The sequence below is a fragment of the Physella acuta genome, unplaced genomic scaffold, assembly GCF_028476545.2.
Source record: "Physella acuta isolate Inbredline_101_S28 unplaced genomic scaffold, ASM2847654v3 ptg000090l, whole genome shotgun sequence".
NCBI lineage: Eukaryota > Metazoa > Mollusca > Gastropoda > Physidae > Physella > Physella acuta.
Window position 1 is genome coordinate 2,190,977 of NW_026731610.1, and position 19,987 is coordinate 2,210,963.

The 19,987-nt window shown below is 32.1% G+C and overlaps 1 protein-coding gene across 1 annotated transcript; it reads left to right on the forward strand.

Annotated features, from left to right (window-relative positions):
• Nucleotides 1-7,599: 7,599 nt before the first annotated feature.
• LOC131928221 (uncharacterized) lies at nt 7,600-12,245 on the forward strand. Its single transcript, XM_059284174.1, has 5 exons — nt 7,600-7,701; nt 9,541-9,611; nt 10,616-10,881; nt 12,106-12,170; nt 12,203-12,245. The coding sequence occupies exons 2-5, from the start codon at nt 9,566-9,568 to the stop codon at nt 12,243-12,245; spliced, it is 420 nt and encodes a 139-aa protein (XP_059140157.1). The 5' UTR covers nt 7,600-7,701; nt 9,541-9,565.
• Nucleotides 12,246-19,987: the final 7,742 nt, after the last annotated feature.

The following is a 19,987-nucleotide window of genomic DNA, read 5'->3' on the forward strand; positions in this document are numbered from 1 at the left end:
GTATTACTTTTTATTTATTACCTGTTTTAAATTATCTGTTATTTATTACCTGTTTTGCATTACCTGTTATTTATTACCTGTTTTGCATTACCTGTTATTTATTACCTGTTTTGTATTACCTCTTTTGTATTACATGTTATTTATTACCTGTTTTGTATTACCTGTTTTGTAAAACCTGTTTTTTATTACCTGTTATTTATTACATGTTTTGTATTACCTGTTTTATATTACCTGTTTTGTATTACCTGTTATTTATTACCTGTTTTGTATTACCTGTTTTGTATTACCTGTTTTGTATTACCTGTTATTTATTACTTGTTTTATATTACCTGTTTTGTATTACAAGTTATTTATTACGTGTTTTGTATTACCGTTTATTTATTACCTGATTTGTATTACCGTTTATTTATTACCTGTTTTGTATTACCTGTTATTTATTACCTGTTTTATATTACCTGTTTTGTATTACCTGTTCTTTATTACCTGTATTGAATTTCCTATTTTGTATTACCTGTTTTTTAATACATGTTTTTTATTACCTGTTCTTTATTAGCTGTTATTTATTACCTGTTTTCTTTTACCTGTTAATTATTATCTGTTTTGTATTATCTGTTTTGAAATACCTGTTATTTATTACCTGTTTTGTATTGCCTGTTATTTATTATCTGTTTTGTATTACCTGTTTTGTATTATCTGTTATTTATTACTTGTTTTGTATTACCTGTTAGTTATTACCTGTTTTGTATTACCTATTTTGTATTACCTGTTTTGTATTACCTGTTATTTATTACCTGTTTTGTATTACCTGTAATTTATTACCTGTTTTGTATCACCTGTTTTGTATTATCTGTTATTTATTACCTGTTTTGTATTGCCTATTTTGTATTACCTCTTTTGTATTACCTGTTATTTATTACCAGTTTTGTATTACCTGTTTTGTATTACCTGTTTTGTATTACCTGTTTTGTATTACCTGTTTTGTATTACCTGTTATTTAATACCTGTTTTGTATTACCTGTTATTTATTACCTGTTTTGTATTATCTGTTTTGTATTACCTGTTCTTTATTACCTGTTTTGTATTACCTATTTTGTATTGCCTGTTTTTTATTACCTGTTTTGTATTACCTGTTCTTTATTAGCTGTTTTTTATTACATCTTTTGTATAACCTGTTAATTATTATCGTTTTTGTATTATCTGTTTTGAATTACCTGTTATTTATTACCTGTTTTGTATTACCTGTTATTTATTATCTGTTTTGTATTACCTGTTTTGTATTATCTGTTATTTATGACTTGTTTTGTATTACCTGTTATTTATTACCTGTTTTGTATTACCTATTTTGTATTACCTGTTTTGTATTACCTGTTATTTATTACCTGTTTTGTATTACCTGTTTTGTATTACCTGTTTTGTATTACCTGTTATTTATTACCTGTTTTATATTACCTGTTTTGTATTACCAGTTATTTATTACCTGTTTTGTATTACCGTTTATTTATTAGCTGTTTTGTATTACCTGTTATTTATTACCTGTTTTATATTACTTGTTTTGTATTACCTGTTATTTATTACCTGTTTTGTATTACCGTTTATTTATTACCTGTTTTGTATTACCTGTTATTTATTACCTGTTTTATATTACTTGTTTTGTATTACCTGTTCTTTATTACCTGTTTTGAATTACCTATTTTGTATTACCCGTTTTTATTACCTGTTTTGTATTACCTGTTCTTTATTAGCTGTTATTTATTACCTGTTTTCTATTACCTGTTAATTATTATCTGTTTTGTATTATCTGTTTTGAAATACCTGTTATTTATTACCTGTTTTGTATTACCTGTTTTGTATTATCTGTTATTTATTACTTGTTTTGTATTACCTGTTGTTTATTACCTGTTTTGTATTACCTATTTTGTATTACCTGTTTTGTATTACCTGTTATTTATTACCTGTTTTGTATTACATGTAATTTATTACCTGTTTTGTATCACCTGTTTTGTATTATCTGTTATTTATTACCTGTTTTGTATTACCTGTTATTTATTACCTTTTTTGTACTACCTATTTTGTATTACCTCTTTTGTATTACCTGTTATTTACTACCTGTTTTGTATTATCTGTTATTAATTACTTGTTTTGTATTACCTGTTATTTATTACCTGTTTTGTATTACCTATTTTGTATTACCTCTTTTGTATTACTTGTTATTTATTACCAGTTTTGTATTACCTGTCTTGTATTACCTGTTTTGTATTACCTGTTATTTATTACCTGTTTTGTATTACCTGTTATTTATTACCTGTTTTGTATTATCTGTTTCTATTACCTCTTTTGTATTACCTGTTATTTATTACCTGTTTTGTATTACCTGTTATTTATTACCTGTTTTGTATTACCTGTTATTTATTACCTGTTTTGTATAACCTGTTATTTATTAACTGTTTTATATTACCTGTTTTGTATTACCTGTTCTTTATTACCTGTTTTGTATTACCTATTTTGTATTGCCTGTTTTTTATTACCTGTTTTGTATTACCTGTTCTTTATTAGCTGTTATTTATTACCTGTTTTGTATTACCTGTTAATTATTATCGTTTTTGTATTATCTGTTTTTAATTACCTGTTTTGTATTACCTTGTATTTATTACCTGTTTTGTATTACCTGTTATTTATTTCCTGTTTTGTATTACCTGTTTTGTATTACCTGTTATTTATTACCTGTTATGTATTACCTGTTTTGTATTACCTGTTTTGTATTACCTGTTTTGTATTACCTGTTATTTATTATCTGTTTTGTATTACCTGTTATTTATTACCAATTTTGTATTATCTGTTTTTTATTACCTGTTTTGTATTACCTGTTATTTATTACCTGTTTTGTATTACCATTATTTAGTACCTGTTTTGTATTACCTATTTTGTATTACCTGTTTTGTATTACCTGTTTTGTATTACCTGTTTTGTATTACCTGTTATTTATTACCTGTTTTGTATTACCTGTTATTTATTACCTGTTTTGTATTATCTGATTCTATTACCTGTTTTGTATTACCTGTTATTTATTACCTGTTTTGTATTACCTTTATTTATAACTTGTTTTGTATTACCTGTTATTTATTACCTGTTTTGTATTACCTGTTATTTATTACCTGTTTTGTATCATCTGTTTCTATTACCTGTTTTGTATTACCTGTTATTTATTACCTGTTTTGTATTACCTGTAATCTATTACCTGTTTTGTATTACCTGTTCTTTATTACCTGTTTTCAAAAACAGTTATTTTGTTATTTTGCAACAATGTGTGATTAGGGGGGGGGGTCAGATTGTATTACGTCATGTATTCTCATTTTCATCTGATTTGTTGCAGTACTTTTGCACTTTATATTAGTTTAGTTGTTGTAAACTGTTATTATAATTTTTGAATATACCTAATGTACACAAACGAATCTGACCAGTTGGGGTCCATTAATATTGTTTTTGTCAATCAATCTCGCCTACTTAGCGCAGGGGCGTACCGACTCATTCCGGTGCTCATGTGAACTTATAATTTTGTGCCTCCCATATTTATATATATTATATATATATATATATATATATATATATATATATATATATATATATATATATATATATATATATATATATATATATATATATATATATATATATCATCACCAGCATCAGCATCATCATCATTCCAGTAGGCCTCTTGTGGAGCATGGGAACGCTACCACACCTCTCCATAGTACTCAGTTCTGGTCGATTTCTTCACGTTGTGTCCACGACATTCAGGCTGCTTCTGCTTTTCCTAAAGCTGACATTTTTCAAGTTTGTTTTGGCTAACCTTCTTTCGTCTTTCCTTGGGGATTCTAATCTAGTGCATGTCTGGTGATGTTGCTAGTTGGTTTACGCCTGGTGTGTCCAATCCATCGCTGTTTGCGCTTTTGAATTTCTTTGAAAACAGGGCCTTGCCCAGTTTAGGTTATAGAGGTCAAGTAGAAGATAGCCGAAACAGAGCCTAGCGTAGTTAGGTAGACAAATAGATATAGAGGAGCTGACCGGTCACGTGAGACGGTCAGATGACCAGTGAGGCGTGGGTCAGCAGTTAGAGATAGGTAGCGGTAGAGAACGGTCAGAGATATGTAGAGGTAGGTAGCACTTAGACAAAGATAGCGCTGGGGAAAGAAGTAGAAGTTGAAAATAAATGTAGTGTTAGAGTTTGTCTTGGAAGTGTAGTTGTCGTTAGATAGTGTTAGTAGACAGTTAGATCTTAGGACGTAGTTAGGGTAGGAGTAGGAGATTGATTTGTGTTGAATAACGAAACATTATAGAATATCTTGAATTGGACTTGTAAAGATTTCACAACACTGTACCAGGCGTACGTAAGAAAGGCGTTCCCCGTAGATAATGTATATATATATATATATATATATATATATATATATATATATATATATATATATATATATATATATATATATATATATATCTAATATATAAAGCTCAGTTCTGTATTAATGTTAGAATATTACCGTGCGCATTTGTCTAAATTTATGAGTTAAAAAATTACCATTGAAAGTTTTGCGAAATAATTTTCATTTTTCAAACTGAAAGTAATAATTGTCGGCATGTTCATTAAACACAATTTTAAAAAAATATCATCTTTTACAAAATATCTAATTATGTCTTTATTTAGTCCTATAGCGTTTACTTCCCTTTGATAAATTAGGAAAACACAATTACTTCCCTTTATAAAACCATTGCATTAGTGGAAAAGCATTTACTTTTCATTACTTTGTTTTGGTGTTGGGAAAAAAATAATTACATAATTAGCGGGGATTGATCAAGTGTAAATGTTGTAGGTATTTTACGGATAAGCTTGGAGTATTATAATTGTTCATTAAATTGAAACAGGCGCGTTAGTTTAAGTGAGTGCAAAAACTATGAATAAGTTGGGGTACTATAGTCGTTTATTAAGCTAAAACAGGCGATTCTGTCCCGGGCGTTTATGTTCGCGTTAGTGCTTTTTTTGTGTTTATGTGGGTTTGCGTTAGTGGTTGCGTTTTGATTTGGTTCGTTTTTGTTCTTTCTTTTTTTCGTTTTTGTTTGTGTTTTTTTCTTTGGGTTTGTATTTGTGTTTTTGGTTGGTATTGCGTTTGGATTTGGTTTGTTTTCATTTGCTTTTTCGTTGTTTTTTTGTGTTGTTATTGGTTGGTATTGGTGTTTGTGTTTGGGTTTGTTGTTAGGTTTTTGTTTTCGTTTGCTTTTTTGTTTATTTTTTCTTTGTGTTTGTATTGGTGTTTGTGGTTGTGGTTGGGTTTGTTGTTAGGTTTTTGTTTTCGTTTGTATTTGTAATTGTGTTAGCGTTATGTTTGCGTTTTGTTGTTTTGATTTTGGTTGGTTGTGGTTTGGGTGGGCAATGCCGGGTATAGAATGATTACTAAACACACAGGTAATGGTCTTTAACAGAAAGGTTTTATTATAGAAGCCAGAGCAGGGCCTGGCCGGGACGGCTAGTATATATATATATATATATATATATATATATATATATATATATATATATATATATATATATATATATATATATATAATACAAACTTTCTACAACCCTGCATTACATTTGGTAGAGCATCGGCCCTCTTCAACCACCACCCTCACACTGGTGGATGTTCTTAAACCCCACCCTCACACCCAGTTTTTCGCCACAGTTCGGAAATGGTAACTTTTTCAGGCCCACTTGCTTTTCAATATGCGGCGAAGGCATCCATTAATGAAAGTCTGAAGTTTGTTATTAGTTTGTGTTGAATCTCCACTTCTCAGAACCATAGAGGGGAACAGATTTCATATTGTTGTTGAACAAACACTCGTATTTTAGAAATTGTAAACAGAGTTCTCGACGTGTCGGTTGTGTGGAGGCTTTTGATGTCCCCATCTGCTCCCCATCCCTGATTATTATACTTCTAAGATATGTGAAGCGATCCACATCAGAGATAGCCTATGTGGGAGCTCCCGTATATTGTTGATTCTCATCACCTTTGGGTTTTTTCCAGTTGATCTTCATGCCTGTCTTAAGTACCTGTTCGCTGAGTTTGCTTAGCGTGGACTGATATTTTTGTCGATGTTAGATGAGGTTGATGTCATCCGCAAAATCTAAACACGTCAGTTGTTTAGTGAGGGTTTACTGAATTCCAGGTTTTTTTTTGTCGGAGCTTGATCGAGTCATTGACTGTTGTGAACACATGGACACGCCTTGAGAACACACGGACACGCTTTGTGAACACACGGACACGCTTTGTGAACACACGGACACGCTTTGTGAACACACGGACACGCCTTGTGAACACACGGACACTCCTCTTGAACACACAGACACGCCTTGTGAACACACGGACAAGCCTTAGAAATACACGGACATGCTTTGTGAAAACACGGACATGCGTTTACGGGTGATCTGATGCGTAGCTCAACATATAAGACAACCAATAACGAGTTACAAAACACAAGATTCAATAAAACAAAGGTTCGTCAACACTAAAATAATTTAGTGATATTTTCACTATCTACAACTAACACAGTCTATTCTAAACACAAAATAGGCCTACACACGCTGGTACAAAAACTAGGACACAGTGGCTAGTACAGACCTAAACTATACTAACCTTTGGTGAGATCTGAACGAAACTGGGGCAATCACACACATTTTCACACACCTTATATACCCTTACATAAAAGAGTACAAAACACACTGCTATCACTCACAATACGAGGACTGAACAAGGACGAACGGAACAGGGTACCAAGTACAAACAACATTCACCCCCATTCACCCCCTTCACTGTCAAAAAGAGCATTGACGAAAGCATTCAGTCTTGCCGTACTCAGATGTTCTCTATAATAGAGTTAGTCGACTTGCTGTGGATAATCTGGCAGTTGGAGTCTACATCGAGCTGTTGGATGAAGTTGATACATTTTGGAGGGATCCCATAGTGATTTATCAACTTCCAAATGACACCTCAGTCCACACTTTGAAATGCCTTCCCAAAACTGAATAAGGTCATATTGAGATGTGATTTCCGCTCGATGGACTTGAATAAGTACGCGCATAGTGGCTATGTTGTCAGTACATGACAGGTGTAGTCGAAAACCTGCCTGCTCTGGTTTTAATTTCTTATCCAAGGCCTCATTCAGCGAGCTAAAAGAATTTCTTCCTTGTTGATTCTAGCCTCAACGTCCATTCAATTTTTATAATCTCAACACCGCCCAATTTATTAACTCTTTATTAACATCACCATTTTTTTTTTGTAAACATCAACACAACGAATTAATATAATCTCAATACCACCTAATTTTTATAATCTCAACACCGCCCAGTTGATTAACTCTTTATTAACACCACCATTTTGTTTGTAAACATCAACACAACGAATTAATATAATCTCAATACCACCTAATTTTATAATCTGAACACCGCCCAATTTATTAACTCCTGACACCACCACTTTCTCTTTAAACATCGACACAACGAAAAAATATAATCTCAATACCACCTAATTTTTATAATTTCAACTCCATTTAGATTTCTACTTCCTGTTTGGGTGTTAACTATGGCGTTTCCTTGTAAATTCTATGGGATACACATAAACTGTTGAATTTCTAACAATACTTGGGTTTTTATAGGTTAACACATTACAGAACGTAAGTAAGATCCCGTCACTCTCCTGGGTATAATTTAAAGTTAACGATATAGATTATATCAATATGTATGTTCCAGAATAGTTCTAGAATCTCGATCTAAATCTATTTCTAGATTTATCATGGAGGCCACTAAGTTAACGAGAGTCCTTCTGTTAATTCTATTATATAGTTCGCATGGATATAATTCGCTTTTTAAAAATATATTTTTACTTCATGGGGCCATAAAAATAAAAACAAATCTTAAGCTTACAATATACTTTAGAATTTTAATATTTTTAGAATCAATGTTATAAAAGTTGCAAATGCTGAGAAATTGAAAATTTTTTTTTTGAATTTAAGGCTACTTTTCTATTTATTTTTAATTCATTCATCCGGATGTTTCACTTTCGTAAGACAAACATTGATTGGCTGAACATGAACTCCGTGATCGATAGTTATTTGTTTACAAAACTTTGCAGATAAAGTTTTTAAATAACGTAATGCTATTTTAAACCACATGACTTAGTACTGCAATTTCGTTTACATTGTGTATAATAAAATTTATGCTAGCCTATCGAATGTCATTGTTTATGTCGCATTTTCCACGTGAAAACCAAATTGCTTTTGCCTTTTTACTTTCTCATACACGAAGTATAGAGAAAGTATTGCTTGGTACTTTGACAAAATTTAACAAAATGAAACTTCACCCCGATAAAACCAAGTCAATGATTATTACGACTCATCAGAAACACCTTCGTCTTCCATCTACCTCATTACGCATACTATTGACAATACAAACATTGAACAGGTTAACAGTTACAAATGCCTAGGATTGAATATAGATCACAACCTCACTTGGTGCGATCATATTCATCTTCTATGAATGTCCTTATTAAAGACAAATTTTCAACTAGCAAGGATAAAGAACCTTCTGGACTATATGAGCAGGCTGGTTTTTTACTTTCTCGTATATACGAAGTATAGAGAAAGTATTGTAATCGTGCAAAAAAAAAATCGAGATTTTTAAAAATCTCGACGTTTTACACCTCACTGATACGGAAAAACATAATTTTGCAATCTTGTCCGTATGTCTCTGTGTGTGTGTGTGTGTGTCCGTGTGTGTGTGTGTGTAAGCACGATACCTTGAATACCGTTACAGCTAGGTTAATGAACTTTTGTATATAAGTATTATATCAAATTTGTAGATCTGTATCAACTTTTCAGCGAATTCCGATAACCGGAAGTGGAACTTTTTCTACTTTCAATTTCTCGAAAGCCGCTAACTTGAGTACTATTTCAGATAGATGAATGAAATTTTACGTATAAGTAAACGATCTAATTCTCTGCCTTCTTTCAATTTTGAACAATTTCCGTAAGTAGTAATTTACTCTATTTTTGATTTCTCAAAAAACGCATGTGAATTAAAGTACTAATATTCGCACTATTCTACACATTTAGTTTGGCGTTCACGTGGTGCGCGATTCTTTTTACGAGATTCTATTCTATTTTTAAAAGTTTAAGTAATTAAAAATGGATTTAAAATATTGTTTATATACCGAGTTGCCATCCCCAGTAGTGTTACATAAGAACATTCGAGAAAGTTTAGGGGAGATCACTCCCGATTTATTGTTATTATTGCTTGTTTTTCTCTATAGTCTATAGGTTCAGTCCCCAAGCTCTGATCGGGAAAATACACTACGATCTGGAAATGGGGAAGATCCATTTTTTAAAAATTTCCCGCGCATCTTAGACACAGCCAGTCCCGCTCTAAGTAGCCTACACTCACACGCACACGTACACATGAACGATGCTAATTTAAAAAAAAAATTTCAGCAAACTTTTCACAACTCTGCTTTACAGCAAGTCACCCATCAGAGTCGGAAGAATGCTGTTCATTGCCTGGATTCTGAGTTCAATGTTTATCCATGCAGGTAAATTAAAACCCTACCCAATATAGTCTTTTTAAAACATATAGTATGACTATGTTGATTTTTTTTTTTATAAATATAGCGAAAGTAAATTACTATAGCTATAAGAATCAAAAGAATCACCTCAATATTCTTAGATATTTTTTATTACACCAGTATAGTAATGCCTCTATTTAGGAATTTGATCCGCTCTAAGATTACTGTTTCTCCCAGACTTTTTTTTCTCTGGGGAGGCACTTGGTATTTTCAGGGGGGGGGACTAAATTTTTGGGGGGAAGGGGAGTGGACACTGGTAAAAATATGTTTTTTATATAAATTCCATTTCGTTCTGGGGGAGGGCCGTAGACTTTCATGGTGAGAGGGGGAGATAAGCCTGGAAGAAACTCTCTAAGATGGGACGATAAGATACATTAGGTTTTCCCGGCTCCAGAAGGTGATAGAAATTCACAATTTAATTTGTCCAAAAAAAAAATGTAAATTTTTGCTCGAGTACACTGCATACTATATAATCGGTAACGATATAGTGGGGGGGGGGGGGGGGTAAAACGGTGAAACTTGATGATTTGTTGTAAAACGGTGAAAATTGATGATTTGCTTTTTTCTACGACTACAATCGTCAACGTCATTTCCCGCTCGTGGCCAAGAAACACGGGGCAGATGAAGTAGAGTTCAGCTGCTTCAGAGACCTTGGTATGTGAAGGGATAATGTGATAGGCACTATACCCAGCCGTTTTTGCTAGGTACCCATCAGAGCTGGGTGGACTTAGTTTCCTTCATTTGAATTCGAACGTCTCTAGATGTCTATCTGTCTACCGCTTGGTCACGCCGTCTACCCATTACAGTACTTACGTCTACAGACATGTAACCCCCTCCCCACCCCCCCCCCCCCCGTTGCTACGCCTCTGTATCTCTCACACTATGTGCATAATTAACATCGTATGGATGCTGGGTTTTTTGTGATTTGTCGTTTTAATTGTATTTTTTTTATATCTACATTTTAATTCAAGAAAGCAGGGGCAATGTCAACTCGCTTGAATTCCAACGAGATCATGGAATTATTGCCACGTTAGATGGGTACCTACCCCGCTGTACAGGGTGTGTGGTGTGGGGGAGGGACCCACTCATTATCTATGGACGTATGCATATACCACAGGACACGTTGTACGTATTGGATGAGGCAGTCTTTTTTGCCATGGCTTGTGCGCTTGATTTAGATTCTTCCTACAAAAATTATGACTGCACCAACTATTCCGATCATGATTCCTACACCGTGGTTAGTATTCTGCTTTTCAAATTTTTTTTTCAATAGATTTTGGTTAAAATACATAAGATGTTAAAATTTATTCTATTATCGAACAGCTCAGAAAAAAATACCTCGTTAGTACACCGTCCCTGAGTCCACACAGCTCTGATAGGTACCTAACTCACATTAAGGAAAGTAAAGGCGACTGGGCATAGTGCTGACCACACTATCTCTTCATATGCCGAGGTCACAGAAACAGGTGAACTCTACTTCCCTTGCCCCATAGACCGACAGGTTTGGGAGGGGAACTACGTACTTTAATCTCTAGTAGTTTACAGGAGTACAAGTATTAAAACTCTAACACCTCATTGTCTACTTGGACAATCTTCAATCCATGACTTCTGTACTACACGGCAATCATTGTCTACTTAGACAATCTTCAATCCATTACAGCTGTGTTACACGGCAATCATTGTCTACTGTGTCAATCTTCAATCCATGACTTCTGTACTACACGGCAATCATTGTCTACTGTGTCAATCTTCAATCCACAACTTCTGTGGTACACGGCAATCATTGTCTAATGTGACAATCTTCAATCCATTACTGCTGTTCTACACGGCAATCATTGTCTACTGCTGTTTATGTCGGGGGGTTTATGTCCAGGGGGTTTTTGTCCAGGGGGTTTTTGACCGGACACCAATGTGACAATCTTCAATCTTCAATCCATGACTGCTGTACTACACGGCAATCATTGTCTACTTAGACAATCTTCAATCCATTACAGCTGTGTAACACGGCAATCATTATCTCCTTTGACAATATTCAATCCATTACAGCTGTGTTACACGGCAATCATTGTCTAATCTGACAATCTTCAATCCATGAGTGCTGTACTACACGGCAATCATTGTCTACTGTGTCAATCTTCAATCATTGTCTCATGTGACAGTGTTTATTCCTTTTCTACTGTTACAATCTTCAACCATTGTCTTGTTTTACAATCTTCAATCATTGTCTTCTTTTACAATCTTCAATCATTATCTACTTATACAATCTTCAATCATTGTCTACTGTTACTGTCTTCAGTCCTTGCCTACGGTTTCAATCTTCAATCATTGTCTACTGTTACACATTTCAATCCTAGTCTACTTTTACAATCTGCGTCTACTGTTACAATCGTCAATCATTGTTTACTGTTACAAACTTCCCACATAAGCACATTGACTTACGAATATGTTTTTTTCTCTTCAGGCTTGCATGTTTAATTATCGAATGTTCCCGCCAAATAGCTGCCGAAAATGGGAAGGTAATCCGAGGTACCAAGATGGCTGCTACTGCGACGACGGAGAACCCAAACTATGGTATGCGTATATACCCGCAAGGCTGTTTAGAAAGACCACGATGACAATACGCTTTATTTACGATGGACGAACTTTCAGACAGCAAAGATGGTTCCCATACAGAGCTAATGATACGCTGTTCGTCAAGGACCTAATTGGTAAACTAACTCATTATGTCATAGTAATCATAGTATATTTATAGTATATCATATATATATATATATTATAGTGTATCATAGTCATAGTATATCATGGTAATCTGGGAAAACAAATATAGACATCAATCAATTTGCTTTGCAATGCATTTATTTAAGGGTTAAGATGATGAAAATGATAACTATAGCAATAAAGAGTCGGCCTCTGTATTGTATATTAAATATGTTTGGAATTCCCAAACGTTCTACATACAAAAAAAAAAACCATGCCTGCTTAATATTTTAACTGATAGGTTACTAAGCAGAGTTTCTTCCACGCATCTCTTCTACCCCCCCCTCCCCCCCCCTCCCCGAACGAGATGGAATTGATATAGTAAACATACAGTTTTACTAGTGTCGTCCCCCCCCCCCCCGAAAAATGTTGACCGCCCCCGCCCCCTCCCAAATCCCGGAGAAAAAAGTCTGGAAGAAACACTATTACTAAGAGACAATATTTAAAAAACAAAAACACGTTGTGGTGTCTAGGATATAGTGTGCAGAAAAAGCGCCCCAATGTTTAAGATCTAAGAAATGAAGTACCAATTTTGTTTACATTTAAATGACAACAGTTCTAGCCGGCCGGAAATTGCACATGTGTTCGCTTGTAAAGGCTTATAGCACACGCTGATAAACTGTGTTGATATTTTCAGACCGCGGCCACATAACTCGACCCAATCACAAGTCTACTAACAGATCCGCACGCAGGCTGACAAGTAAGCTGTCCAATTTGATACCACTAAGCCTCCATAACCAAACGTTGATTTCTTATTTTTATTATAGAAAAAATTAGGGCTGGTTTGTCTTCTTCTTCTCTTCTTCGTTCTTAATTGTAGGGGGGATTCCCCTCAACATAATTAAGGATACGTGTCAACTGGTTATGCGCCATAGAGACCGTTGACTCCGATTTCAGCCTGCTTTTCTTTTTGGATTTGCTTCCATAGCCTTTGTCCAACCAAGAACAACCTTTTCGGTTTAACAACCATGAACTTTACCGACTCGACCATGCTGGATTGTATAAGTGCAGATCTTGTCACAACCATAATTGTATATTGGCAGATCTTGTCACAACCTTAATTGTATAAGGGCAGATCTTGTCACAACCTTAATTGTATAAGGACAGATCTTGTCACAACCTGGATTATATAAGCGTAGATTTTGTCACAACCCGGATTGTATAAGTGTAGATATTATCACTACATGGTTGGTTCAATGTAATTTGTCACAACTGCCGTTTTTCACCGTTAATGCAAAACAACATTAATATATTTGTATTTCACCACAGATCTTCTGCTGGAGTTGAGCTCAGTGGTTCTGGCCTTTGGTACCGTGGCTTCTTTCATGACTTAGACTCCGATCCTACTGACCGATGTCCAGTTGGGTGTGGCCGATTAAATATATGAACTAGACATCTCTATGGCATCATAAGATAGAATGACCAAAAGCTCATGTTTATTGTTAGATAATGTTTATAATTATTTTTTAAATATTTTATCAGTAAAATTAAGTTTTTCCCAAACATTATGTCCATTTCTTCAACTCCTAACACAATCTTGGTTAATAGCATAATAAAACACATTTAGTTATTATATATATATTTTTCTCAGTGATAATGGTGTCTTGATGAGCAACTTAAAGGTTTTTAAATATGTAATTACTTATATAATTATCTTTAAAGTTAAGCTAAAACAAAAGATTACTTTAATCTTCAACAAACGTATATAGTTTTGTTAAGTTAAAATAATTAATGATTCGTTCTTTAAGTTTGTAACACTACATGTTTTCGTAAGTTAAATTAAATTAATTTTTTACATGTTCAACTTACAAACGCCGAAGCTCATTATTTTACGTAGGAATTTTCTTAAATACCTGGTGACACACACAGGGTAATGCAAAAGTTATTTGAGCTGGAGTATAATTATATTGAATAAATTGATGAAACGTTTTATTCTTATTTTGTGCTTTTTATTACCAGTTTTTTATTTCCTGTTTTGTATTACCTGTTTTTAATTCCTGTTTTCATTACCTGTTTTTTATTTCTTGTTTTTTATTATCTGTTTTTTATTATCTGTTTTTAATTAGCCGTTTTTTATAACCTGCTTTTTATTACCTGTTATTTATTACCTGTTTTGTATTACCGGTTATTTATTACCTGTTTTGTATTACATATTTTGTATTACCTCTTTTGTAATACCTGTTATTTATTACCTGTTTTGTATTACCTGTTATTTATTACCTGTTTTGTATTACCTGTTTTGTATTACCTGTTATTTATTACCTGTTTTGTATTACCTGTTATTTATTACATGTTTTGTATTACCTGTTATTTATTACCTGTTGTGTATTACCTGTTTTGTATTACCTGTTATTTATTACCTGTTATTTATTACATGTTTTGTATTACCTATTTTGTATTACCTGTTTTGTATTACCTGTTATTTATTACCTGTTTTTTATTACCTATTTTGTATTACCTGTTTTGTATTACGTTTTATTTATGACCTGTTTTGTATTATCTGTTATTTATTACCTGTTTTGCATTACCTGTTATTTATTACCTGTTTTGCATTACCTGTTATTTATTACCTGTTTTGTATTACCTCTTTTGTATTACATGTTATTTATTACCTGTTTTGTATTACCTGTTTTGTAAAACCTGTTTTTTATTACCTGTTATTTATTACATGTTTTGTATTACCTGTTATTTATTACCTGTTTTGTATTACCTGTTATTTATTACCTGTTTTGTATTACCTGTTTTGTATTACCTGTTTTGTATTACCTGTTTTGTATTACCTGTTATTTATTACTTGTTTTATATTACCTGTTTTGTATTACCAGTTATTTATTACCTGTTTTGTATTACCGTTTATTTATTACCTGTTTTGTATTACCTGTTATTTATTACCTGTTTTGTATTACCTGTTCTTTATTAGCTGTTTTTTATTACATCTTTTGTATTACCTGTTAATTATTATCGTTTTTGTATTATCTGTTTTGAATTACCTGTTATTTATTACCTGTTTTGTATTACCTGTTATTTATTATCTGTTTTGTATTACCTGTTTTGTATTATCTGTTATTTATTACCTGTTTTGTATTACCTGTTATTTATTACCTGTTTTGTATTACCTATTTTGTATTACCTGTTTTGTATTACCTGTTATTTATTACAAGTTTTGTATTACCTGTTTTATATTACCTGTTTTGTATTACCTGTTATTTATTACCTGTTTTGTATTACCTGTTTTGTATTACCTGTTTTGTATTACCTGTTATTTATTACCTGTTTTATATTACCTGTTTTGTATTACCAGGTATTTATTACCTGTTTTGTATTACCGTTTATTTATTACCTGTTTTGTATTACCTGTTATTTATTACCTGTTTTATATTACTTGTTTTGTATTACCTGTTCTTTATTACCTGTTTTGAATTACCTATTTTGTATTACCTGTTTTTATTACCTGTTTTGTATTACCTGTTCTTTATTAGCTGTTATTTATTACCTGTTTTCTATTACCTGTTAATTATTATCTTTTTTGTATTATCTGTTTTGAAATACCTGTTATTTATTACCTGTTTTGTATTACCTGTTTTTTATTATCTGTTTTGTATTACCTGTTTTGTATTATCTGTTATTTATTACCTTTTTTGTATTACCTGTTATTTATTACCTGTTTTGTATTACCTATTTTGTATTACCTGTTTTGTATTACCTGTTATTTATTACCTGTTTTGTATTACCTGTAATTTATTACCTGTTTTGTATCACCTGTTTTGTATTATCTGTTATTTATTACCTGTTATTTATTACCTGTTATTTATTACCTTTTGTGTACTACCTATTTTGTATTACCTCTTTTGTATTACCTGTTATTTATTACCTGTTTTGTATTATCTGTTATTTATTACTTGTTTTGTATTACCTGTTATTTATTACCTGTTTTGTATTACCTATTTTGTATTACCTGTTTTGTATTACCTGTTATTTATTACCTGTTTTGTATTACCTGTAATTTATTACCTGTTTTGTATCACCTGTTTTGTATTATCTGTTATTTATTACCTGTTTTGTATTACCTGTTATTTATTACCTTTTTTGTACTACCTATTTTGTATTACCTCTTTTGTATTACCTGTTGTTTATTACCAGTTTTGTATTACCTGTTTTGTATTACCTGTTTTGTATTACCTGTTATTTATTACCTGTTTTGTATTACCTGTTATTTATTACCTGTTTTGTATTATCTGTTTCTATTACCTCTTTTGTATTACCTGTTTTTTATTACCTGTTTTCTATTACCTGTTATTTATTACCTGTTTTGTATTACCTGTTATTTATTACCTGTTTTATATTACCTGTTTTGTATTACCTGTTCTTTATTACCTGTTTTGTATTACCTATTTTGTATTGCCTGTTTTTTATTACCTGTTTTGTATTACCTTGTATTTTTTACCTGTTTTGTATTACCTGTTATTTATTTCCTGTTTTGTATTACCTGTTTTGTATTACCTGTTATTTATTACCTGTTTTGTATTACCTGTTTTGTATAACCTGTTTTGTATTACCTGTTTTGTATTACCTGTTATTTATTATCTGTTTTGTATTACCTGTTATTTATTACCAATTTTGTATTATCTGTTTCTATTACCTGTTTTGTATTACCTGTTATTTATTACCTGTTTTGTATTACCATTATTTAGTACCTGTTTTGTATTACCTGTTTTGTATTACCTGTTTTGTATTACCTGTTTTGTATTACCTGTTTTGTATTACCTGTTATTTATTACCTGTTTTGTATTACCTGTTATTTATTACCTGTTTTGTATTATCTGATTCTATTACCTGTTTTGTATTACCTGTTATTTATTACCTGTTTTGTATTACCTTTATTTATAACTTGTTTTGTATTACCTGTTATTTATTACCTGTTTTGTATTACCTGTTATTTATTACCTGTTTTGTATTATCTGTTTCTATTACCTGTTTTGTATTACCTGTTATTTATTACCTGTTTTGTATTACCTGTAATCTATTACCTGTTTTGTATTACCTGTTCTTTATTACCTGTTTTCAAAAACAGTTATTTTGTTTTTTTGCAACAATGTGTGATTAGGGGGGGGGGGTCAGATTGTATTACGTCATGTATTCTCATTTTCATCTGATTTGTTGCAGTACTTTTGCACTTTATATTAGTTTAGTTGTTGTAAACTGTTATTATAATTTTTGAATATACCTAATGTACACAAACGAATCTGACCAGTTGGGGTCCATTAATATTGTTTTTGTCAATCAATCTCGCCTACTTAGCGCAGGGGCGTACCGACTCATTCCGGTGCTCATGTGAACTTATAATTTTGTGCCTCCCATATTTATATATATTATATATATATATATATATATATATATATATATATATATATATATATATATCATCACCAGCATCAGCATCATCATCATTCCAGTAGGCCTCTTGTGGAGCATGGGAACGCTACCACACCTCTCCATAGTACTCAGTTCTGGTCGAACCCTTCACGTTGTGTCCACGACATTCAGGCTGCTTCTGCTTCTCCTAAAGCTGACATTTTTCAAGTTTGTTTTGGCTAACTTTCTTTCGTCTTTCCTTGGGGATTCTAATCTAGTGCATGTCTGGTGATGTTGCTAGTTGGTTTACGCCTTGTGTGTCCAATCCATCGCTGTTTGCGCTTTTGAATTTCTTTGAAAACAGGGCCTTGCCCAGTTTAGGTTATAGAGGTCAAGTAGAAGATAGCCGAAACAGAGCCTAGCGTAGTTAGGTAGACAAATAGATATAGAGGAGCTGACCGGTCACGTGAGACGGTCAGATGACCAGTGAGGCGTGGGTCAGCAGTTAGAGATAGGTAGCGGTAGAGAACGGTCAGAGATATGTAGAGGTAGGTAGCACTTAGACAAAGATAGCGCTGGGGAAAGAAGTAGAAGTTGAAAATAAATGTAGTGTTAGAGTTTGTATTGGAAGTGTAGTTGTCGTTAGATAGTGTTAGTAGACAGTTAGATCTTAGGACGTAGTTAGGGTAGGAGTAGGAGATTGATTTGTGTTGAATAACGAAACATTATAGAATATCTTGAATTGGACTTGTAAAGATTTCACAACACTGTACCAGGCGTACGTAAGAAAGGCGTTCCCCGTAGATAATGTATATATATATATATATATATATATATATATATATATATATATATATATATATATATATATATATATATATATATCTAATATATAAAGCTCAGTTCTGTATTAATATTAGAATATTACCGTGCGCATTTGTCTAAATTTATGAGTTAAAAAATTACCATTGAAAGTTTTGCGAAATAATTTTCATTTTTCAAACTGAAAGTAATAATTGTCGGCATGTTCATTAAACACAATTTTAAAAAAATATCATCTTTTACAAAATATCTAATTATGTCTTTATTTAGTCCTATAGCGTTTACTTCCTTTTGATAAATTAGTAAAACACAATTACTTCCCTTTATAAAACCATTGCATTAGTGGAAAAGCATTTACTTTTCATTACTTTGTTTTGGTGTTGGGAAAAAAATAATTACATAATTAGCGGGGATTGATCAAGTGTAAATGTTGTAGGTATTTTACGGATAAGCTTGGAGTATTATAATTGTTCATTAAATTGAAACAGGCGCGTTCGTTTAAGTGAGTGCAAAAACTATGAATAAGTTGGGGTACTATAGTCGTTTATTAAGCTAAAACAGGCGATTTTGTCCCGGGCGTTTATGTTCGCGTTAGTGCTTTTTTTGTGTTTAGGTGGGTTTGCGTTAGTGGTTGCGTTTTGATTTGGTTCGTTTTTGTTCTTTCTTTTTTTCGTTTTTGTTTGTGTTTTTTTCTTTGGGTTTGTATTTGTGTTTTTGGTTGGTTTTGCGTTTGGATTTGGTTTGTTTTCATTTGCTTTTTCGTTGTTTTTTTGTGTTGGTATTGGTGTTTGTGTTTGGGTTTGTTGTTAGGTTTTTGTTTTCGTTTGCTTTTTTGTTTATTTTTTCTTTGTGTTTGTATTGGTGTTTGTGGTTGTGGTTGGGTTTGTTGTTAGGTTTTTGTTTTCGTTTGTATTTGTAATTGTGTTAGCGTTATGTTTGCGTTTTGTTGTTTTGATTTTGGTTGGTTGTGGTTTGGGTGGGCAATGCCGGGTATAGAATGATTACTAAACACACAGGTAATGGTCTTTAACAGAAAGGTTTTATTATAGAAGCCAGAGCAGGGCCTGGCCGGGACGGCTAGTATATATATATATATATATATATATATATATATATATATATATATATATATATATATATATATATATATATATATATATATATATATATATATATATATATACATATATATATATATATATATATATATATATATATATATATATATATATATATATATATATATATATATATATATATATATATATATATATATATATATATATATATATATATATATATAATACAAACTTTCTACAACCCTGCATTACATTTGGTAGAGCATCGGCCCTCTTCAACCACCACCCTCACACTGGTGGATGTTCTTAAACCCCACCCTCACACCTAGTTTT